The sequence below is a fragment of the Myotis lucifugus genome, unplaced genomic scaffold (assembly GCF_000147115.1).
Source record: "Myotis lucifugus unplaced genomic scaffold, Myoluc2.0 scaffold_377, whole genome shotgun sequence".
Taxonomy (NCBI): domain Eukaryota; kingdom Metazoa; phylum Chordata; class Mammalia; order Chiroptera; family Vespertilionidae; genus Myotis; species Myotis lucifugus.
In genome coordinates this window covers 700052-723418 of record NW_005871425.1, presented here as the reverse complement: position 1 = coordinate 723418, position 23367 = coordinate 700052, and the positions used below count along the sequence as shown (strand labels likewise).

Here is a 23367-nt window from a genome sequence, read left to right as displayed (position 1 = left end):
TGGGAGCCACTCCCAGTCCGCCCACGCCCGAAGGTCCGAGTGAGAGTGAGAGGACGCAGAGCCCGCTTCTGCTTGGCACGGGGATGCGGTGCTGTTCCCGCCCCGGCGCCTCCACCAGAGGCTCAGATTGGGGAGGGGGCGTGGCGCGTCCTCAGGGCGAACTCCCGCCGAGTTGCGTTTTCCCCGGGGCGGGGGTCGGGGGCGCTGGAGAGGCAGGCGGGTGAGCGGAGCCCCGCGGCCTGGGTCTCTGTGTCCATCGTTCCTCCAGCCGACGGCTAGGACGCGGGGACGCAGTCGGCTGGCTTTGCAGGTAGATCCGAGGGGCTGCGTCCCAGCCGTGGCGTCGCTCAGCCCCTCGGCCCCATCGGGTCACCGGCCCGGCTGCCGGGACCGAGAGGCTGGAGCAGTTCTGGGCGGGCGCACTGAGGACTGTGCCGTTGCGACCTCCCGCCCGGCCCCCAAGCTGTGCGGCATCCGGCGGGCCGAGCGGCTGGAGGAGGAGACCAGAAAGGGAGGTAGGAGTGAGGGAGCGAAGGAAGTTCGGGGAATCTCCCCGGGTGCCTCCCCCGCCTGGCCCGGAACCAGGGCGCCCTTGGCCTCTGAGCCCTGCGCGCGGGCGTCTCCCGCCCCCACGTGTTGGTTCCGCGGGAGTCAAGCGTGCGCCGCGAGACAGCCCCGGACCCCGAGAGGCTGCTAAGGACCGAGAGCTGGGGGGGCCCGCGGTCCGGAGACCGTGACCCCCGAGAGGGCCATCTCCTCTACCCGGACTTGGGTGCGCTCCAGAGATTTTGCGCCCGCAGAGCTCCGCGCGCAGGGCTCTCTCTCACCCCGTGCAGACCAGCCGCACGACCTTAGCTAACCGCCTGGGGCGGGGGCCCTCCCCGAGACCCTGCCTTTCAGAGGGCGCTGGCGCTGCGGCCCGCTCCAGTCTCACCTCCCGAGGAGAGCCCCTCGCTCGGCTTTGTCGGGACTGTCCCCAGGTCCCCTCCTCGCTGCGGGCCTGCCCTGCAGAGCGGCGCCGGAGCGGCGGTGCGCCCTACGCTCGGCCCAGCTTGGCCGACGCTGCAACAGGTGTAGCTGCGCGGCTGCCGGCGCCAGCGACTCCACCCCGTCCGCCGCCTCTCGGATGCGCCGGGCCGCCCCCAGCGCTGGTCTCCGCCGCGGATTCCCGGCTTTCGGCGGGACCTCTGGGGGCTTCGGTTCTCCCACCCCGGGTGCCGCGCAGATACACAAAGTGGGTGCTGAAGAGGCGGGTCCAGCGCTTGTCCGGCTGTGTGGGCCCTTCTCAGGCCAGAAGAGGGAGCTCCATCCCTTTCAGACAGCTCGCCCCCACCTACCAAAGGAATAGATACGTGGGCATCTTCGAGCGAAGCAAGATTTCTCCACCTCCCAAAAGAGTTGTTTCAGGCTCAAAGATTTCTCCACCTCCCAAAAGAGTTGTTTCAGGCTCAAAGCCCACCCACCCACCTACACTCCCCAGGAGCAGAGAGAAAACACACACACACACACACACACACCACAGCTCTGGATTCTCTGCCATCAGAAGCCTGGATGCTTGAGTGTTACTCTCAGCTCCAGAATGCCCCTCTTTTATGTAGCCTATTGGGGGCAACGGCGTTAGGGGGATAGTGGCTATGGGGTCATGTGTATACACCATGGGTGAGTCCTGCAACTACCCCCCCCCCATTTTATTATGAAAATTTCAAACAAAGTTGTAAGAAACTTACAGTGAACACCCATATATTCACCACCTCGATTCCACAAGAACATTTACTATACTAGTACATACTTTAGTGCATATCTACCCATGCCTCTCTCCATCCATCAACCCATCTGGTTTAAATGCATTCAAAGTAAGTGTTGTAGACATCAGTACATTCCTCCTCTCTCCCAATACTTCTCCCTGCATATGGTGAGTTCAATATTTATTTACAGATTAAAAAAATTTTCACATAAAGTGAAAATCTTAAGTGAATCATTAGAGGAATTCTGACCCAGCCAGCTGTGAGACTGGGAGCCAGCGTGAGACCAGGAGGACATCCTGAACCTTTCTGGGCCTGTTTCCTCACCTGTGATTTGAAGGTGCCCAACTGGGTCACCTTTTGGGATTTCTTCCAAGTAAAACACTTGTGTGCTTTCGTATGATGTGTGAGGCATCTTTGCTAGAAATCTGTGGGGATGGATGGAAGAGACACCCACGCAGCCTGGGGAACGGGTGAGGAGACGGCAGGTGGCCTCAGCCAGTGAACCCGTTGCAGTCAGTGAGGGGCTGGCCTGGTGCTGGGAGGACGGACAGCCCACCAGCCTCAGTGACAGGCCTGGAATCTGCAGCCCCTGGCCCACAACCCCAAGACACCCCGGCGGCAGAGAGGGGGCTGGGTGGGAAAGCACCTTTCCCGAGAGCGCCCAGCACACACAGTGAACCCTCGGTTCAGAAGGCCGACAGCATCGCGAGGTCCCAGTCACTACGAGGAGAACTTCCTATCTACGTGTTCTTTTCACACTGTGAAGTTTAATAGCTCTCATTCCAGAGTACAGCATAGAAAAGGGAATTAAGAAAATAGAACTTTTTTTTTTTAGTGAGAAGTGTTAACAATGACTACAACTATGACCAACATCCATGTTCCACGAGTGACCTCCGCCGAGTTCCCAGGGGTGCAGAGACACTTTGAGGGGCGCGAACGCCCAGTACCAACAAGGACTCCAGTGTTTGGGGCTCCACGTCTTACACTCAAGGTTCACAGAGCTTCACCCCTCAGGACGGGACCCACATGTTCCCGTGTGTGTCTGGGGCTTTGATATAAGGAATGTTCCAAATCCACGGCCGATCTGGGGGAGAAAAACACATCACATTTGTGTAATACTTATTTGACTAGGATTACCGAGAATCCACTCACCAGCTTGGATAAAACCACTCACGTGCTGCAGTGTCCGAATTGCAAAGAACCTTTTTTGAACCAACCCCCGGCCATAGCCCATTTCAGAGAATGGATTTTATTTTATTTTATTTTTTTAAATATATTTTACTGATTTTTTACAGAGAGGAAGGGAGAGAGATAGAGAGTTAGAAACATCGATGAGAGAGAAACATCGACCAGCTGCCTCCTGCACACCTCCTACTGGGGATGTGCCCGCAACCCAGGTACATGCCCTTGACCGGAATTGACCTGGGACCTTTCAGTCCTCAGGCCGACGCTCTATCCACTGAGCCAAACCGGTTTCGGCCAGAGAATGGATTTTAGTAAAGGTTCGGGTTAAGACTTGGGCCAGTGAACACAGAAGCAGGAAGCCAGGTGCATTCTGGTTGCCACTTACACCGACAAGTCGCTTCGCCTCTCCAAGCCTCCGTTTCCCTATCAGTACCTCCGTCTTTGGGCTGTCAGGAGGTTAAATGAGACAAATCCGTGTCCTGTGCAAGGCAGTGTCCAGCAGAGAGAGAACCTAACACCTGTTCAAGTCTCGCTTCACCCTCCTTTGCACGCCTGGAAGCATCTGGAATTTGGCCTCGGGTGCCTCACCTGTGAAATGGGAACTGATAACTTCAGCAACCTCGGCAGACGGTTGTGAAGCGTGAATGACAGAGCACCTGTGAGTGTTATAGATGCTCAATAGACGTGAACTTTTCTTCCTCCCTGGGAACTGATGTTTCAGAAATGGAAAAAATCTGAACACTCGCTGTGTGCACATAGCACTACTGCTAGAGTCAAACCATTTCCAGGAACCGCAAGGATCTGGATAGGGAGTAAACACAATGTGAGGACTAAAAATAAGGCCCGACGTGACTGTCCTGGTGAGTATGAGAGAACAACTCGGTGTGCTGATAGTGAACTGGCCGCTGAGCAGGTCTGCGGAGACGGACCGGCCCTGAAACCTGCTCTGCCCTGCCAACCGCCCTCCCCTCTTCTCCGAGAGGCAGATGGTAGCTCAGGCCGCCTGGCAAACAGTGGTACCTGCTGCTCTCTCCTCCCAGCCGCACTGTGTTGAGTAATTGCAGAGCGAGCAGTAAAATAGCAGGAAAGCCCTGGTGGGTAGTCAGTTGGTTAGAGCATCGTCCTGATACACCAAGGTTGCGGGTTTGATCCCCGTTCAGGGCACATACAGGAATCAACCAATGAATGCACGAATAAGTGGAACAACAAATCAGTCTCTCTTTCTCCCTCCCCCTTCCTCTCTCTAAAATCAATTAAAATATTATTTTTTTTAAAAAAGCAGGAAAAAAATGCCAGAGATGGCAACAAGTTATCAGATCCCTGTTCTCTTGCCCTGGCCTTGAGATGGTTTGAAAGCATGAAACCACACACTTTTTGCTAATTACCAAGCTTGTGAGAGAGCCATGACCTCGGGCCTGTGTCACATGCTGGTTTCACAAAAGATGAGGGTCTGGCAGGGCTGGAGCCAGACTCCCGACCACTCCCTGGCCTTACCAAAGCCCCGCCCTCTTCCCTCAGAGCCCCGTCTTCTGCAGCTGGACTTCTCTGATTACCAGTCTTTCCCTGCAAACGCTGTTGGCTGCCACCAGGTCTGCTGCACCCTCAAGGCCGAGGACACCCAATTCTTGCTACCTGAGAAGGTATTAGAGATTCCTCACCAATGCAGGCTTTGTGAGCCAACACCTGCCAGGAGCCAGGAGGGTCAGGACCACCACTGCATTTCCTCCTCCCCTGAAATTAGCCAACAACCAGTGGCCCTGTCGGTGAAATCCCGACGCTCTGCTTCGTAAGTGAGCAACCATCTGCACCTACAGGCTGTCACTACTTTGGGGGAAAGCCACAGAAAAGGCCACCAGGAAAGGTGAAAAGAGGGTGGTGATTCTGTCTTTTTACCCATCACTACTGGAAATCAGCATTAATCAGCCATCCGCCTCACTATCTCATCGAGAACTTGCCTCGTGATACAGTCATGTGTGAATCTGAGATATGTGCCGAGTGCCGGGTAGATAGCAAGCACTCTGCTACACAAAGCTGAGGCCCACCCAGTTTCCAGTCAGATGGGCAGAGGAACCAGCAGGCATCCATGGTGCTGGAATTCTGCACTTCACTGTGTCTGCACGGGTAGTTCCCTAACCCAGCTGATGTGAGAATCACCCCTAGAAAGCTTGTTTCAAGGCCCCCCACCCCCCCAGGCTGGGTCCTGGTGACATGCATTTTATCAAGTTCAAAAGGTGATCTTGCCCTAGCCGGTGTGGCTCAGTAGATTGTGTCGGCCTGCGGACCAAAGGGTCCTGGGTTCAGTTCCAGTTAAGGGCATATACCTCGGCTGCAGGCTCCTCCCTGACCCAGGCCCTGGTCAGGGCTCGTGCAGGAGGCAACCAATCTATGTGCTTCTCTTACATCGATGTTTCTGTCTTTCCCTCTCTCTAAAAATCAATGGGAAAAATATCCTCAGGTGAGGATTAAAAAAAAGGTGATCTTGACTGGGATCCCAGGCTAAAAGGGATGGGAAGCTGTCCTTTTTCTGGATACGATGGGAGGATTTAAAACCAGCATGGCAAAATCAGGTGTGCATGGCGGGGGTATAGATGGCCCAGCGGGAGGAGGCCAGAGCCAGGGAGGTGACAAGCTACCCAGTGTAGGCGAGACATGAGGAGGCCCACACTGAGGCCCACAGGAGGCTGGGTGAGGGGATGGCTATGGGGCTTTCTGTGTGTGAATTCCTATCCCATCTCGCCTGTCGTCAGGGACTGCTTGCACCTTCCACCTCTTTGTAACTCTCCAACTTCGCCCTCCATGGGGAGGTGCTACAGTGTACAGGCAAAGGGGGCAAGGACGCAGGAACCAGACTGCCCAGGAGGCCTTAGCTGGGTTAACTGGAGTTCGTGGGGTTAGGGTTAGGGTTCCTCATCGGTAGTAGCTGCATCATAGTGTAGTGAGCACTCAATGAATTAATTCATGCCAAGTGCTCAACAGCAGTTCCTGGCACATCATAAGCACTTAAAGATTACTAGCTGCTATTATAATTACTATTATAATTACCACCATCCTAAACTCATAGTGGGTGAGGACTGTCATTATCCTACATGCTGTGTAAGTCCTAATAGGTTCTTAACAACCAGACAAACCCAAGTACGAGATCCTGCTCTATTTGGCTGGGCAATAAGCTCTCTCCTCTAATCCTCGAAGAAACGGCTCTTGGGGTGAAGGACATGACTCTCTCTCCCAGTTACACCCCCAGGCTTGAACACTCACCTGCACATCTCCCACTATCTTCTTTGCAGGGGAACTTGAAAACTGCGCAAAATAACCTTTGGTCTGGGCTAAAACAGCCTCATACTCCAAACCATCATTTGCAAAACTAACAGGAAAGCAGACATTACGACTAGAAGACTGAAAATTAAAGACATTCTTTAGAATTAGCATCACGCTCTGCGCACCATGTAGCTCAGTGGCTGGAGCACCCGCCTGCGCACTGAGGGGTCACAGGTTCGAGTCCCAGTCAAGGGCACATACGTGGGTTGATCCCAGGCCCCTGGTTGGGTGCATGGGGAAGGCAGGAGGCCATGTGTCTCTCTCACATAGATGTTTCTCTCTCTCCCCCTCCCTTCCTCCCACTGTCTCTAAAAATCAATGGAAAAACAACAAAGAATTAGCATCACTATGTTAGCTTACTTGCACCTGTGGAAATTCCTTCTTTAGCTTATTAACACCCACAGGAACTCCACAGAAATTCCTTCCTTCCACTGATGTACTTGTTCCCCTTTCCTTTCTCATAAAAACTTGTCACCTCCTACTGGGAACACTTTTTGGATTTCCGCCTGAATCAGTGCTTCCAGAACAGCTATTCTTCTGTATCTCAAACACTTGTTGCCTCTCACTTTGGCCTTATCAAGAACTTACTTACTTCAAGATCATCTGATAAATGACTCTTTTTTACTTTGGTAAGTCTAGATTTCCTTAAACTTTCTGATTACAAAGTCAGAAAGTTTAATTTCAGCCTTCTGTTTGTGCAATGAAACAAAAATAGATCTTCTTAAAGGAGATGACCAAAAGCATATCTAAAAAACTTTGGTTGCCTCAAAAAAAAAAAAAAAAAAAAAAAAAAAAAAGCCTTATTTCTAAAGATCTTCCCAAAACAGGTTGTTAAAAATTAAAATGAAACATATCAACAATGATTTTAACCGCTCAAATTTCCGTTCCCTTAAAAAAAATACTTTATGAATCTGGACTCTACTACTTAGCAATAATTCTGATAGGTCTAGACTGAAATTTAAATGCAAGAACTTATTTAAAATTAAACTGAGGGGACCAAAGTTTGCCACTTCAAACTATGCCTTTTGGGATATTGATTTTAAGTTGGTTATTTTTAAGAAACAAAAGATTTAGGGAAAATCTCTGACTTGCCCTCCAACTGCCTGAAAGAATTCAGACAGAGGACCTGCCCCAGGAAGGGAGACAGCATCACAGACCCTACAGTTTAATGTAGTGTGACAGACGGGGAGGGATTCAGCAAGGGCACTGATCAAAGTCTCCTTGTTAAAGAAAGCCCAAACATTTGCTTTATCTCCATGTGAACTGCCGTTTTCCCCTCTGAAGTCCCAAACCACAACCCCCCTTCTCCTGACTCCAGACAGAAAGAGGCCTCACCTGCCTGGCTTGCCTGCCTTTGGTCTCTACTTCCATGGAGCCCCTTATGTACACATGTAATTAAATTTCATTGCCTTCTCCTGTTAAACTGTCTCATGTCATTTTAATTATTCGGCCAGCCAGAAGAACTAAGAGGGACAGGGAGAAAATGTCCACTCCTTAGTACTGTGGTTATGTAAGAGAATGTCTAAGTTTAGGAAATATATATTGAAGTATTTAGAGAAAAAGGGACATCATGCTTGCAACTTCCTCTCACATGGCTCAGAAAAAAGTTAACAGGAGGGAAAGGGGGGAGGAATGATGCAAATGTGATAAATACTGACACTGGGGAACCTGTGACGACTGTGCGGGAATTATTTCTACTTTTTCTTGGAACTTTCTGTAAATCTGAAATTATGTAAAAATTTGAAAGAAAAGAATACCATACAGATACCATGTGCATTTTTAAAAAGCAAGGGACCACACAGTAAATAAAACATAACTGAAACCTTCCAAGCCCTGTATGCTTGCTTACTTCTTAAACTTGACATAACTACTTATTCTTTAAATCCACGAAGACAGGCCTTACCTAACCTTACCCCGCCGTTCTCAGTAATATATCAGATGATTAAAAGGATAAAAGGTAAAAAGGGAGTACAAAGCGGATCTGCCTTTGGGAGGGCGCTGAGGAGAGATCACACACCCTCTATTTCACTTTATCACCAGGCTTAGGGTCACCCAGCAAGGGGGACATACAGGTACAATTTAGGTTAAACTTTTCAATGTTGGTGATTTTGCTTGGTAAGTTTTCTTTTAAGAAGACAACGCCTATTAGCAAAATGAGTTTGGTTAAGTACAAGTTAACAGAAAATCGTAAACTTGGCGAGGGCAAGGACTGGTGTCTGTCTCACTCACTGACATATTCCAAACGCCCGGACAGTGCCTGCACACGGCAGGAGGGAAGGAGAAAGCAGCAGGCACTGCATGAAGCAAGGTACACCTGTAGCCCAGTCTGCATTTTTGCTTTCCTGTACTTGGTCAGTTTCTTGGTTTGGTGGTCTCTTGTAATGAACTGTAATCTGTTCAGAGCTACGTATGTCATTGCTAAGATTTCTTGTACAGTCTTCTGATTCAATTCGATCATATTATGTGTTAGTGGTTCAAAAATCACTTTTTCAAATGAAGTGCTTTTGAAATGTTCTTAGCCACTCACTTTTCCAAGTCTTAAGTAAAATGCCTTTTTATTTTTATTTATTTATTCTATTTTATTTTCGTTAATCCTCACCTGAGGATATTTTTTCCATTGTTTCAGAGAGAGTGGAAGGGAGGTAGGGGGAGAGAAAAACATTGATGAGAGAGAGAAAGAAAGAGAGAGATTGACTAGTTGCCTCCTGCACGCACCCTGAGCACCCCGTGCAGGGGCATGGAGTGCACATGTAACCCAGGTATGTGCCCGTGAACAGGAATGGAACCTGTGACCCTTCAGTGTGCAGGCCGATGCTCTAACCACTGAAAACACCGTGAGGACTAAAATGCGTTTTTATAATGGGCACCTGACTCCCTTGAACGTTGACTATGTGTGACGTGGTGGTATCTGCATCCCTGGCATTACTCTACATGCCAGTAAAGCAGGGTGGAAGGTAAAATAGCAGTGATGAACAATACAATGTTCCAGTCTCGTGTACGTATCTTTCAAAGGAAATGCGTAGAAAGGAGAAAACTCAGCAGAACAATGGGAAGCACTCTCCTTGCTGGGAATGCTGTCCAGACGGAGGATGTCTCATTACTCTACAGTGGTCGGCAAACTCATTAGTCAACAGAGCCAAATATCAACAGTACAACGATTGAAATTTCTTTTGAGAGCCAAATTTTTTAAACTTAAACTATATAGGTAGGTACATTGTTATTAACTTAATTAGGGTACTCCTAAGCTGGCCTTTGCTAAAAACGTCCTCAATCTGATTGAGGTACGTTTGCTGAGGTCGACCCCTTCCAACTCTCCCATCCACACTCATCTTGTATACTTGTTTCGTCCATCTCCTTTCGTTCATCCTCTCTATATGTCCAAACCATCTCAAGATACCTTTCTCAATCCTCGACACTACATGTTCTTTCACTCCACAACGTTCCCTAAAATTAGCTTAATAAACTTTAAAGTTTTAAGTCAACTTCACACTGTACGTGCGCGCCCGCACGTGGTATTTTATGGAAGAGCCACACTGCTCTAAGACAATGCCTCGCACAAACTTCCCATTCTTGGGATGCTTTTTCTATTGGGAATGGGAGGGACCTCAGGATATTTTTAAGGCTCCTCTACCTCTTCCATTCTTGCTTTCAAAGTCCTTTGGAAATCTGGATTAAAGGGAGGAGGTAGAAGTCCAGCCAAGGGCTGCGGTGGGGAGTACAAGGCCAGACCTCAACCGAAGGCAATTGCAGCCAGCCGCAGCCAGCCCCCTCTCTAATATGCTTATACAGGAGCACTCAGGTCAAAACAAACAAACAAATGAAAGGAACAGGAAGAACAGAGAACGGGAGAAAGGACAGGCCAGGCGCAGCCACAGCCAGAGGAGGAGGGATTCTCAGCTCAGTCTAGGGATGCTGGCTGGCACGTTTGACGAATGCCCTGCACCAGCCTTAGGCTGTTACCCTCCTAATCTGTCTCATGCCCATTTCACTGTGAGAGCAGCCAGAAGAACCTTCAGGGTAGAGGCAAGTTTGTTCCTCCCCCACCTGATCATACGCTGCCTCCTGTGTGAACTCACCTCAAAGACGAACATTCAGTGGCAGAGGCAAGCGTAACTGCAGCCTGTGTGGCTGGGTCAGAGGTGGTGCCCCCTGCACCAGCCTGCCAGCCTCCCACTGACGTTTCACTGTGAGAAACATATGGCCACTGCCCTGGAGAAAGTCAGAGTCTAGGGCAGCAGTTTTCAGTGTGGCTGGGGGGTAGATTACTATTTCATCATCACATTAAGCCATCACTTGTCCCTCCTGCCTCCCCAGTGTCCAGAGGCTCTGTGATGTGTGTGATGTGTGGCATACACCGGAGCAGCTGTGGGAGTCCAGCTGCCTTCCATGGACCCGGGTAGAAAAGAGATTTGCAAAAATCGTAAACAATGTCACCTTTCTCACCCACTGTTTTTGGGAAATAGTAAAAAATATGTAGATATCATAATGGGTTTGTTACTACTTTAAAACAACTAATACACATGTTTTCAAGTTTCTTAGTCTTAATAGCTGGTAGAGTAAATATCAACAGATGTAGAGCCCCACGTAAATGAAAGCTCCATGGTCCCCAATAACGAGAGTGCAGGGAACGAGGCTCCAGTGGCCCCCGTCAGGCAGCAGCGGGGCCTCCACACCCCGTGCTTCCGGGGGTTCCACGAGCCAGCCTCTGGGAGAGACCCAGCTCCTTCCGACACTGTTTCTGCTGGTCCCCACACCCAGGTCCCCTTCGCCCGTCTCACCTTTGCTTCCATACAGTTCCGGAGGCAGGTCGTATGGCACAGGAAAGGACGCTGCTGGCTCCTGGCTGCCCGAGAAGAATTTAGGCTTCACCCTGAAGCTGTCCAGGCCCTGCAGACACAGAGGAATCAGATGATGGCTCCCCAATTCCCTGAAAAAGCCAGACCTCAAGAAGCAACCATGTCTTTGGGGCGCTCACAACACAATTCAAGTGATCTCAGAGCTATTTACCATGTGTGATAGGCCAAAGGCATTTACACCCCCACCTCAAAGGACTCTTTCCTAGAAATAAGGCAGGGCCAAATCTCAGATATTAAATTATAGCCAAGTTTGCACAAGTTTAATAAAGGACATAAAGACAAGAAAAAACAATTTTGGATATTACAGCCATTTCAATGAACCGCTGTGTACTGTTTGCAGCGAGTGTTTAGAAGATGCTGTATAAAAATATCTCAAAATGCTTTCAACATCGCTATAGTAACAGCCCCCTAGCGCTGGTGTAAGAGATAAAGTTGCTTCCATGTACAAGGAAAGCGTTCCAAGGTAACGTGACAGGAATATAAAAGTGAAAACTCTCCGAGACCCACCAAAATGGAAAGGGAAGGTTTATCCCAAGAACTCGAGAATCGGGTATTCACTTCGGATCTTAATCAGGGCGTGAGTTACGGTGGTGGTGTTCGTACCCACCGCCTCCTTCTCATGCAGGGCCCGCAGGAGAGCGGTGCCCGAGGCCCTGGCTGTGTTCTCCCAGAGCTGCCACGCGCTGATCATACCTCCTGGCTCCCTTCCAGGATTATCCTGGCGCGTTGCTTGCAGGCCTCTCATTCCTTCCGTCCACTCATCCGAGCATATCCACCCTCCATATCTTAAGTACCCACATATCAAACGGCGCTAATGTCTTAGAAGCCCAAAGGGCTAGGACTACAGTGCTTTGCCTTGGTGATCACACAGCTTAGCCGGGGAGGCTGGTCCTGGGTACGGCCTAGGACAGGCACGTCCAGGGTTGTGTGTGAACTGATACAGAAGAGGGGGGCTGAGGAGCGCTGCAGAGAACAGCCAGGGCCGGTCGGGAAAGGGTGGGAATGGGAAGCAGCGTGGACCGCTGTGGCTGAAGCTGGGCCCGTCCCCTGGCCACAGGGACTCGGACGGCATGTGGCCCGAGTCAGAGGTGTCAGGGAAGAGCCATCTTTCTGCCGGAAGCTCCTTTGGTAAGGGGTGAGCCTTGAGCGGCTGGACGCCCTCACGCCCTTCAAACCGAACTCTCATAACACGGCCCGACCCCTGCTTTCAGCCCTGCCTGAAGCAAGGGTCCTGTCCTCTGTGCCTGCCTTTTTCTCATGCGTCGAGTTGGCTGCCCATCACTTACAACCCAAAGTGTCCAAGACCCCGGTTACAGGGTGCGGCCTGGACGCTGATGTAGGGGCAGGAGCTGCCGAAGGTTTTGAGTGTAGAAGTTCCACTAGAAAGGCAGATGGGCTCAGAGTGGAGAAGGGCCGGCGTTGCTGGAGCCGGAAAACTCGAAATGGATTCGCAAATGGGAACGGGAAACATGCAAAAACCGAGATACAGAGGAGATGATTTGGATGGGAGTGGGGTGGTGGAAGCAGAAAGAAATGGATGTGAGAGAGACTGAAGGTCAATGAATAAAACTCCGGGACCTATGAGCGCAGAGGAGGAAGGGGGCAGAGCCAAGGACACCTGGAAAGGGCCCTGCAGCTCTCCTCCGCCCACACATCCTCCCACTCAGCACTGGGCTGTGGGCCAGCTCCTCCCCAGCCAGCGCAGCGTCTCTCCCACATCTTACCTTTGACCTTCAGATCTGAGGAGAATCCTAACAATCTCTTACTTGTGTACATTATTGCTGTGTGACTCTAGGTCAGTTCCTTAACCTTTCTGGGCCTCGGTGTCCACATCTATACAATGGCTATGGCAAGGATAAGTTATTAGAAAGAGAACTGGCACATGAAGTCAATTACTATAACACGTATATTCAGGGTGTTCCCTGTGATGTAATTACTCATACTTTGCAAAGGAGGAAACAAATTTGGGGGTTACATAGGTGCCCAAAGGTCACATAGGCTATTATGTGGCAAGGCAGGGAGTTGATGCTGGCTTTCTAATTCTTGGTCCTAAATTCCTTCCACTAAATAAACAAAAGGTCTCATATTCACCCACCAGGAGCCACAGCAAAGGACGCGTTCCTTGCAAATTTAAGAGGCGATATTAAGGCAGGAAGTCAGGATGAACTATATCTGGAAACCGTTGTTCTTGACATTTTAAAAAAGAGGCCAGCAGTTGGAAGCGATGTGAATTTAATGCCTAGTCAATACTTTATGGAATTTCAGGCAAAAACGACTTCCCTCTTCTTTTGCTCCTGGCTTAGTTCTGTCATTTTCAAGTGCATCGCAGTGAAGGATTAAGGGCCTCTGGGCCTGGTTTCAGATCTGATGGCTCCACTTCGTGGTATCGACCTCACATACAAGAAGGTTTGAGCCATCCATGTCAGACAGGAAGCGATATGCTTTTTTTCCTTGAATGCCATTTCTGATCCAAATTCTAGGGTATCACAACTATATAAAACAAGTACCACTTTTCCCTTCAATCTGGATGTCAAACAACGTGAAGCTGTCTTCTAATTATCATTATTTATGTGTCACAGTGGTATCGCTCGGCGCTTTAGGAAACAGAGGAAGGCACCCTCCCAGGCAGGGATACTTAAAAAGACGGTGAAGACAATACGTTCATAAAATACCAGGTGAGAGAGTGGACATGAATCACACACGAGAAATCACTGGCTCTTCCCTTCGTCAGCTCCGGGAGTAAAAGAGCCGGTTCTCACTGACGGATTAGGTTTAGCAGCTTAGCTCAGTCACAGGGAATGAGAAATGTGCTCAAATATCAGATAGAGATGTGACATTTTTAGTTACTCCTCCAGCAGTAAATCCCTATGCATTTTCCTGGGTAAAGCAGTAATGGAAGCGGAACCTTCTAAAAGGAGGGAACTTAACCAAAGATGGACTCAGGGACAAGGAGTGGCTGCAGGAGGTGGCTGTCTTGTCCTTCCTGTAAGTCAGGACACCGTCTGTCATCAACCGAGTGTGTCCAGCTGGGGGCTGAGAAGCTCCTAGAGATCAAACCTGTGTGACATCATCATGGCTGTGACGCCAGGACTCTGACTGAATCGTGGTCTCTGCCCCCCACCTGCTGTTGACCTGCTTGTGGAATTGCTGCTGCTGAGACTGATGTTAACTACAACCTGGGCTCAGTGCTGGCGAGAAGGAAGGCCTGCAGAAGTAAAGCAATGGACCCAAAGCCTAAAAGCATGAGGGGAGTGAGAGAGAGAGAGAGAGAGAGAGAGAGAGTGTGTGTGTGTGTGTGTGTGTGTGTGTGTGTGTGTGTGTGTTCTTCCAGCCAGAGCAACAGTTAGAATGATGTTGCCATTTTTGGCAACAAAAGTCAATAAAATAGTTGAACCACAGCAGAGGGAAGAGACAGTAGAGACTTGAAGACTGAAAATTCTCGGGAGTTTGGTTGAAGCCTTTTTAATTCTGATCACAGAAAACAGAGAACATCTCCGGGGCGAGTGAGCTGGGGCCCGACGGGGTGGAGGTGGCTCTCAGCCCCGAGACAAGCACAGGGCTGCGCAGCCACCTTGGACTGGAGGAAACAGTGTTGATTATGCACATTATTCCCAGAGGCAGGGGGAATTCTAGCCACAGAGTGCTGGGCAGGCTCCAGTCCAGGGCCTAGCCAGCACCAGGCAAGGTATGTGCTCACTAAACTCAAAATGCAGGAAGTTCAAAGTGAGAAATACTTGTATTTCCCTGGTATGTCCTTAGGGTTTGGAATACAGCTATTGACCCTTGAAATCACCCATCTTTCCTATGTTAAGATCTTCTGGCGAGAAATGAATTAGCCCACTCTAAAAGTTAAATACACCTACATTAAAGGGACAACCCGAAAAACAGCACACACTGGCGTGGAGGAGAGACCGTTCCAGGACACGACTTCCTCTGTCCCGCAAGCTGGACCTGGGCTGGACGAAGGTTGCTTTCTGCAAACCCCCTTGGAGACGGTCTGGTCGTAAATGATGTTCACCCCGACATCAATCAGCCCCTCCCAAGCCTCCTGCTGCGTGCTGGTTCCTGGGACAGGCTGCTGTCGGGACTGGTCAAGGATGTAGAGCAATTTTCGTACCGGGCAGCATCCTGCACTAGTGCCCACGACGCCCGCCCCCCCCCTCCTGTGTAATTCTTTGGGGCCTGCCAAACGGTGCAGGCATCCGTCGTCTAGCTGCCCCAGACATGCCACTGCGTCAGTTTCATCACCAGACCGGGTGGCGGGCCTCTTTCTTTGGTCTTTCCCTGCCCTCCCTCCGCTTACAGAAGTAGACTTTTAGTCTTGGGGCTTTTCCCTGGGTCTGCGTGTACCAACACCTTGATATTAGACCTCAAAAGAATAAACTCTCTAAGTTAACCAAGGTTATTAAGCACCTACGATGTAGCAGCACTAGTTGAGCGCTGGGTACACAGTCCCAGGCACCTTGACATAAATCCCCAAAGCCCTTGCAAGCGTTCCTAGTCAAAGGAAAAGTTGCTGACCCATGCTCCGAGGCCAGCTGGGTTGATCTCAAAATGATGTGCTTACTGATTAATTCACTTAAGAGAAGCAGGAAAATGTGAACAAACCAACCTTTGGTTACCAGGGATTTGTCAGTTTCCAGCGGGATCCCGGAGGTTTCAAAGGGCATCTTTATTATGAAAAGCTGGCTCTCTGCCCACTAGTGTTTAGACCAGACTGCGACCCAATGGCCACAGCCACTGGTTCCCGAGTGACAGGTCCTACAGCGGCCGTGGGAAAGGGTGAGCGGCAGGTTCCCTCCGTGACCGACTGCCCATGCAGTGCTCGGGGCTGTGCTGTGCTGGACAGAACACCTGACGGTGCGCTGCGCTGCGCTGGCCTCCGGTCAGCCTCTCGGAACACAATGGTCAGGACGGCCGGTGGGGAAGGACACACTCAGCAACGCCGCCGCTGATAACTCAGAAACGTGGGTGTTTGGACATGGAGTGCTGCCTGAGAAGCACAAAGGTGGGCTGATCTCAAGCGAGGAACAGAGTGAAGAAATAAAGTCACTGTAGTCAAGCTGCTAAATTACTAAAATCAAGTAGGCAGAGGCATGAGGAAGCGGTTCTATTCTTGCTTTGAAAGCGTGGGAAGGTGAACTTGTGAACTTTCCGGTCTTGCTTCAGTGCCTGGACAGGCATCAGACCGCCAGGTAGCCCTCTGGTCACCCCCTGAGGACCACATACCCAGACCACCTGCCAGCCATTCGCAGGCCACTGGACGTGCCCAGGCCAACGGAGGTGCCCAGGCCACTGGGAATCCACCGTCCAGACGCCTGACCTGGGACTGATAGCCACCCTGGACCCCTCCTAGAGCTGAGAATGCAGTTCTTACTGTAAAAACTCTTCACTTTTCTTTCTTCTTCGGAACACTCTGGGGCTCTGCCTGTTTCCAGTTTGCGAACCCCAAGACTCTTGAGTAAACCTTTATCGTTTATTTCTAGCAAAGCCTTCAGACCCTTTGAGTTCGTTCAACACAAGAAACCAGATTCTAGATGATGTCCAGACAGAACGACTACAAAGTGGGTACTAAGTACATCTACCCGGCACACATGTAACGAACACATTGAAGGCATGTCCTGATGTACTGAAGTGAGAAACCTACTAGTAAAGGAAGATCACCGACCTCATTCTACAACACAGTGTGTTCTTGTCTGTAACCACTGTAAGACGAGGGCTGATGTAGAATCTCTAACACAGCTCTATGAGCCACTGGCTGTTCCCCAAGAACCCTGACTGGTACAGGTGGGCCCGGCTCAGGAGACCAGTCGTTCTGCACCGCTGCACAGTAAGGGCCGGGAGCGAGAGGGAAGGCGAGGCCCGAGGACTCAGGCGTCAGGGCATGAAGGAAAGCAGGCCGTGCTAGGGTCTGGCTTCTGTCGCACAGGATTTGAAGCCAACGGGCGACCTGACCCACTGTGCCTACAAAGCGTCCTGGCAGCAGGGTGTAGGGCAGCGTGGAGGCCGAGAGGAGAGGGAGAGGCTATCGCAGCAGGAGACGGCGTGCACTGGACGCAGGGGCAGCGGGGACTCCAGAAGGACAGACTGTCCAGCAGCACTAGAGTCGGGAATGACGGTGGTTACACAGTCATGGCTGTAGAGAGAAGGCCCGGGATGACTTTCCACACTGAGCGAGGACAGTGGGAGAGTGGCAACAGTAATCCAGTAATAATCTATAATAATAATAAAAGCATAATATGCTAATTAGACCAGATGTCCTTCCGGACAACCTAGTGGATGAAGCCGGGGCTCCAGGAAGCCCAGATCCAGAGTGCCAGAGGGAAGCCTGTGCCGGCAGCCGGGGGAAGGAAGGCCTACTCTTGCACGAATTTCGTGCACCGGGCCTCTAATCAATCTTATAACAGTGGGCTTAAGTAAGATGCTTTTGATGGCATCCGCAGTGAATAATATAAATTAAATTATAATCATAGTTGAAGATATTTTAGAAGATTCAAATTCCCGGGAAATGGACTTGATGGGACCAGCAATCCTGCTTAAAAAATGATGGCTGCGCACTGCCTGCGGGGGACACAGTGTCCCACTAGCCACTGTCCTTCCAAGGAGGAACCCAACCTCATGACCCAGGGCCCACACCCCAGCTCCTTCCCAGGCACACGGAGGTTTGCTGTCTCTCAGACAGGACACGCACTGTTCTCTCTGGCTGGAAGCCGCATCTCTCTGGACGGTGGGTTAGGCTCATACTCCATGTTGGAGACTATGGTCCAATGTGATCTCCTTAAAGAGGCCTTCCCCAGCCCCTCAGGCAGATTACATGCTCTGTTGTGTCGTGTTTCACAACATTTATTTAAATAATGTCAATACCTTTGACCTCTAATCAGGTATACAGTCCTGAGAGCAGTGATCCTGCTGCTCATCGGCACAGGCAGTGGGTGAGAACCTGCCCCAACCTCGGACAGGTCACCGCGACTAAGGAAGAAAACATACAAACCCAATTCATGCCCAGCCGACGTGGCTCAGTGACTGAGTGTCGACCTATGGACCAGGAGGTCACGGTTCGATCCCCGGTCAGGGCACATGCCTGGGTTATGGGCTCGGTCCCCAGTGTGGGGCGTGCAGGAGGCGGCCAATGGATGATTCTCTCTCCTCACTGATGTTTCTGTCTCCCCCTCTCCCTTCCTCTCTAAAATCAGTAAAAATTTTAAAATGTGAACTTACAAATGCCGACGGGAGGAAAAGGACCCCGAGCTCGTAGGAGCGGATCATCAGCTGGGCGCCGTTCTTCTCCAGCGCTCCCCAGGCGGCCTTGGACAGGTTGGCGCTGCAGGGACGAGGACACAGGAGGAGCTCACTCAGTGAGGCCTGTCAGCGCAGGTCAACCTGTCACAGCTGCAAGGGTGTCGGTCAAACACGAGTGGCCGCAATCAGGCTCATTCGGTTCCTGGCAGAGCTGTCATTACAGCCCTGAGAGGAATCTAATTGCTCATGTGGGACAGCTTCACCCTCCTCTGCGTTTCCCCAGGACAGCCGTTACAACTATCCTTTTACAAAGGTTTTTTTTTTTCCTGTCCAAATCCTTTTAATTTTCAAGACCCTGGTGTAGCCAGGATGTTTGGTTTTATTGTATATAAAAGTAGCAATAAGAAAAAATGATGTCAACATCATCTCATATACTATTAAGCACCACACCCCTTATTTTGCCTTTTGTTTGGGGCCAGGTATGCTAACTTCCACTTTCAATCCAAAGAAAAGCACTAGATTGGGATTTGTACCTAGAAAGAGAGCAGTGCACTCAGATTCATGTTTACAGGGGCATGGAGTACAGACATGGATAAAATCACAGGAGGCGGCGGGGGAAGGAGCCTGGGTCTGAGGCACTAGGAGGGCCCTCCGGGTGACAGGGACTGGCTGAGCTCTCAAGCATCATCCTAGTGGTGCTCTAACAAAGTGCCGCGAACTTAGTGGCTGAAACAACACAACTTATTACCTTCCGTTCTGAGATGGGGCCTGCTGGGCCAAAGGCAAGATGTTGGCAGCTTTCCGTTCCCTCTCTTCACCGAATGATCTTAACTGCTTTTTTTATATTTTTTACTAGAGGCCCGATGCATGAAATTCGTGCAAGAGTAGGCCTTTGCAGCCGTGGCGGCTGCCTCCACCCTCCCTCGCAGCCCTGGTGGCGGCTTCGTTCCCTTGGCTGCAGCCCTGGCTTTGTCCTGGAAGGACATCCGGTCTAATTAGCATATTACGCTTTTATTATAGATTCTTCTAGACCAGTGTTTCTCAACGGGAAGCACTGGTGCCCTGGGGGACATTAGCAATGTCCGGGGACATATTTTGCTGTCACAGTGGAGGGGGGGTTGCTCCTGGCAGTTGGTGGGTGGAGACCAGATGCTGCTGAAGATCCAACAATGCACAGGACAGTCCCCACGACCAGAGGGGCCAGGCCCCAAGTGTCAATGGTGCCGGGGCTGTGAGTCCTGCCCCGGACCTCTGCTGCCGGGCGTGGTTCTCTCCACCTGCCTGCACCGCCCTTCCTCGGCTTTCTCTTCACCTGCCTCTTCAGCTGCTCTCTCCGTTGCTGCCTTTCCCACCCCGTGCCTTCTATATCCATGCTCTGTCACTGGCTCCTTTCTGTTGCCTCCTCTCCCCCGGGGACTTGCCCACTCCCCAGTGTAGCTATCGCCGTGACAAGGATGACTCCCAGACCTCTCCTGCTTTGCCCCTCATCCAATTTCCAAACGGCATCTGCAATCCCGAGCTGGACTTCTCTATGGGATGTCACACCGTCATCTCACGCCCCGTTCTCCGAACAGTGAGCCTATCAGCATGCCTTCCCCTCCAGAACCAGCTCTCTCCTGGTTCCCTCCTGTCCACCTCATTCGGTCGGGCTCAGAAACCTCAGGCCTCTGGACTTGTCTGCTCCACAGGCAACCACGGACAACCAGACACCCCGCTACTTTACTCTTGTAACACCTTTCCATTGCCGATCAATCTCCCTCGTTCAGTCCCTTTCTCCCCAGACTCCAATGCAGCGCCCTCTCTGGTTTCTCGGTCTGTGTCTTGCTCCACTGGCTCTCAGTACCAAGGCGTCCTTTCCACTTGAGCACAAAACAAACACACGGCCTGGCACTCAGGACCCTCCACCGTCTGACCAAAGCAATGCTTTTCAATCTTATTTCCCATCATGCCTTTCCTAACTCCTCTCTCTGAACTGAACTGAATTACTGATGCCTCCACATCTCGGCAAATATCATTTCCTCGTCCGCAGTGCCTTCACCCTGCCCACCCTGTGGCTATGTGAGCCCTTTCCTCCCCCACACACCCGTATCTCTTTCCAGAAGCTGTCTGTGGAGACTCCAGCCCACAGATGTCTCCCGAGCGAATCCTGCAGATGTTATGCAATCAAAAAACATGTGATTAATTCAAGAAAAGAGACTAATATACAAAGGCTTAGAAGATACAATTTATCAAAACTATTTGTTCATTATGGATAGGAAATGAAAAACTTTAAAATCATAAATCGAGAGAAAAATGTCTGATTGCTGACAAGCACGAGAGGCACAGCAGGGTTCGTGGGGAAGAGCAGAGCCTGAGCTCGCACATGATTGGTCACAATTAGGGCCAATGCTGCAGATCTCAATATGGTAACGCACCTGCCTCATGTCAGAGAAGGTGAGTCAAGTGGGCACATGAATGATGCTCACTAGATGTTAGCTTTGCATCACCAATATTTTGCTGAATTTATGGGAGGGCACCTCTGATCCTTCTCTCTGGTGTGTCTCACCAAGCAATGGAATTCAAAGCAAGGAAGGTCCACCTGGCCTCCCAATCCCAGAAAGTGCTGGTGGCAGACGGTCTAAAAATTATCCACCAAACTGCCTCACTGATCTCACAATCCTTGCACAAGTCCCCATGGCAGAAAGATAGTGAGCTTCTATTTTATTTTGTAAAGGAAGTCAAGAGGAATTGGTCCGTTAATACAGATTTAACCCACCCTCCCCTTTTATTGATAAATTCTTGCTCAAGGATATTTTTTCTCATTGATTTTTAGAGAGTGGAAGGGAGGGAGGGAGGTGGAGAGAGAGAAAGGGAGAAACATCGATGTGAGCGAGACACATTGATTGTTTGCCTCCCGCAGTGCTCCAACGTCAGGGCCGGGGATCAAACCTGCAACCAGGTACATGCCCTTGACCAGGAATCAAACCCTTCAGTCCGCAGGCCAACTCTCTAACCACTTAACCACATCGGCCAGGCCACGTCTCCCAATTTTTAGTATGAGTGATAAAGTGCCAGGAATTTAATAACATGGTTAAAATTAAACCAATTCTGCCGATGTACAAAAATCATGTAAAATTAACTACCAAAGGGGGTGCAACATGTCAGTTGTGTTTTGGGGACTACAGTGTGTTAACAAAGAAATATCAGCAGGAAAAGAAAAATGAGATTGATTATGACACGCGTTTTCCCAGACAGACTGGTGCAGAGCACTATGGAAGATCAGATACTTGGGTGTGGGCGTCTGCAAGTGACTGTGACAAATCACCAAGCACATTCTGAAAAATCTATTTGCAAACTGACTTCCGTCCTTAGTCACAGGCATGTTATGACCCTAAGCAAACGCTTTCCAATCCACACTGAATTCAGAAGGCTTTCAATTCAGCTGCATCGTCAACCCCGCCATCAAAAGGATCCATCTGTATTTGACCCCACAAATGGAATTACATGGCTTTAGAAGTCATCACATCAGCACCCCGAACCCAAAATGACAAAAAATATTGTCAAGCAGGATCAAAAGTTGCTTGGCAAATTTCAGGTAAAAAAACTGGTACTTTGCCGAGACCGGTCTGGCTCAGTGGATAGAGCGTCGGCCTGCGGACTGGGGGGTCCCGGGTTCGATTCCGGTCAGGGGCATGTACCTGGGTTGCGGGCATATCCCCAGTAGGAGATGTGCAGGAGGCAGCTGATTGATGTTTCTCTCTCATCGATGTTTCTAACTCTCTATCTCTCTCCCTTCCTCTCTGTGAAAAATCAATAAAATATATATAATGGTCCTTTGAGTTTAACCAAACCAAACCAAACCAAACCAACTCTAACCCGGAGAGTCCTTTAGTCAAAGGAAGCATTTAAAGCGACAAAGGTCAGCAAGGGTCTCTAGGTGAACCAGGACTTGCCTGCACTCTATTCCCTCCATCCATGGTTGTGGTGGGCTCTGACAGGGGTGTCCAGAACTCCTGGGGTGCCAAGGAACAGGGCACAAAAAACAATCTACCCAATGACATGTACCAATACTGTTTTGTGCGTGTGATCCAATTTGATTTTGGACTGAAAAACTTGGGCAAAGGAGAAAAAAGGCGATTTGTTCCAGAACCAAAGGAAGAGACATTAGAGAAGAATTGCACAGCTATGCTGACAGCAGAACACCTCTTCTATTTCCTCAGAAAGTCCCGGTGGCTCCAGAGTCAAGCACTTGTCTCCCTTTCCCTCAAAGTGGCAGCACCAAGGTCTCTGCTCATCCCAACTATCCCTGAAGGCCTGTAAGTTGCTAGGCAACTGTATCAGGATTGCTCTCTGCCCACCCACAATTCGCAGCTTTCATACTTGTTCTCACTGGCTTTGCCAATTACTCCCAGGCACTGTCTGGTCACCCAAGGTTGCCTCTTCTAGCTCATCTTCTTGCCTGCTTAGTCCGGTGGTAAAACTTAAACACTGCATTTGTCATCATGTCCCAGCAATTTCCATAACAACAGGCTGCCATCAAACACAGCATGATTTCATGGTAGGATCAAAAACTATAAATAGCTTTCCATAAAAGGACTCAGACAAAAGAGAAAACTGCCAGCCAACATGACATCTAATAAGTTCTAATTGATTAGAATAATTTTGAGCAATTTTTAAAGAAACGACGTTAAATTTAGAAAAGGCTATATCTATGGACAAGTCTTTAGGTCACATATTATACACCAATATGTTATATAAACAAAACAGGTAAAAGCTTTATACGCTGCTTTTTTGTTATTTTATTTTTTATTGAATTTATTGGGGTGACATTGGTTAATAAACTTATATGGGTCTCAGTTGCACAATTCTGTAATATATCACCTGTATGTTGTACTGTGTGTTCACCACCCCGAGTCAAGTTATAAGCTGCTTGCTTGAATCTCAAGAGGGCCAACGAAAATGAGCTTAATAATAATGTGGTAGGTAGCAGCTACTGAAGTCAAGCTGTTAACTAATATTTAATACATCCTACAGTTTAATAGGCAACA

At 49.9% G+C, this 23367-nt stretch overlaps 2 protein-coding genes across 8 annotated transcripts in view; both read right to left on the bottom strand.

Annotated features, from left to right (window-relative positions):
• KCNK13 (potassium two pore domain channel subfamily K member 13) overlaps nucleotides 1-257 on the bottom strand; it is a 72681-nt gene extending 72424 nt beyond the window's left edge. The window contains exon 1 of the mRNA XM_023765114.1: nucleotides 141-257. Coding sequence (XP_023620882.1) covers nucleotides 141-257 — 117 coding nt within the window. The remainder of the gene's footprint in view (nucleotides 1-140) is intronic.
• Nucleotides 258-2486: 2229 nt separating this feature from the next.
• TDP1 (tyrosyl-DNA phosphodiesterase 1) overlaps nucleotides 2487-23367 on the bottom strand; it is a 53184-nt gene continuing 32303 nt past the window's right edge. For 4 of the 7 annotated variants that reach the window (XM_014467061.2, XM_023765115.1, XM_023765116.1 and 1 more), the window contains exons 14-16: nucleotides 18320-18422; nucleotides 11024-11132; nucleotides 2487-2829 (exon numbers count right to left, since the gene is read on the bottom strand). In XM_014467061.2, the coding sequence (XP_014322547.1) occupies nucleotides 2756-2829; nucleotides 11024-11132; nucleotides 18320-18422 (286 nt within the window). In that variant the 3' untranslated portion in view covers nucleotides 2487-2755. Of the gene's footprint in view, nucleotides 2830-11023; nucleotides 11133-18319; nucleotides 18423-23367 lie in introns of those variants that run through there. The other 3 variants (XR_002832358.1, XR_002832356.1, XR_002832357.1) reach the window with 3 other exon arrangements.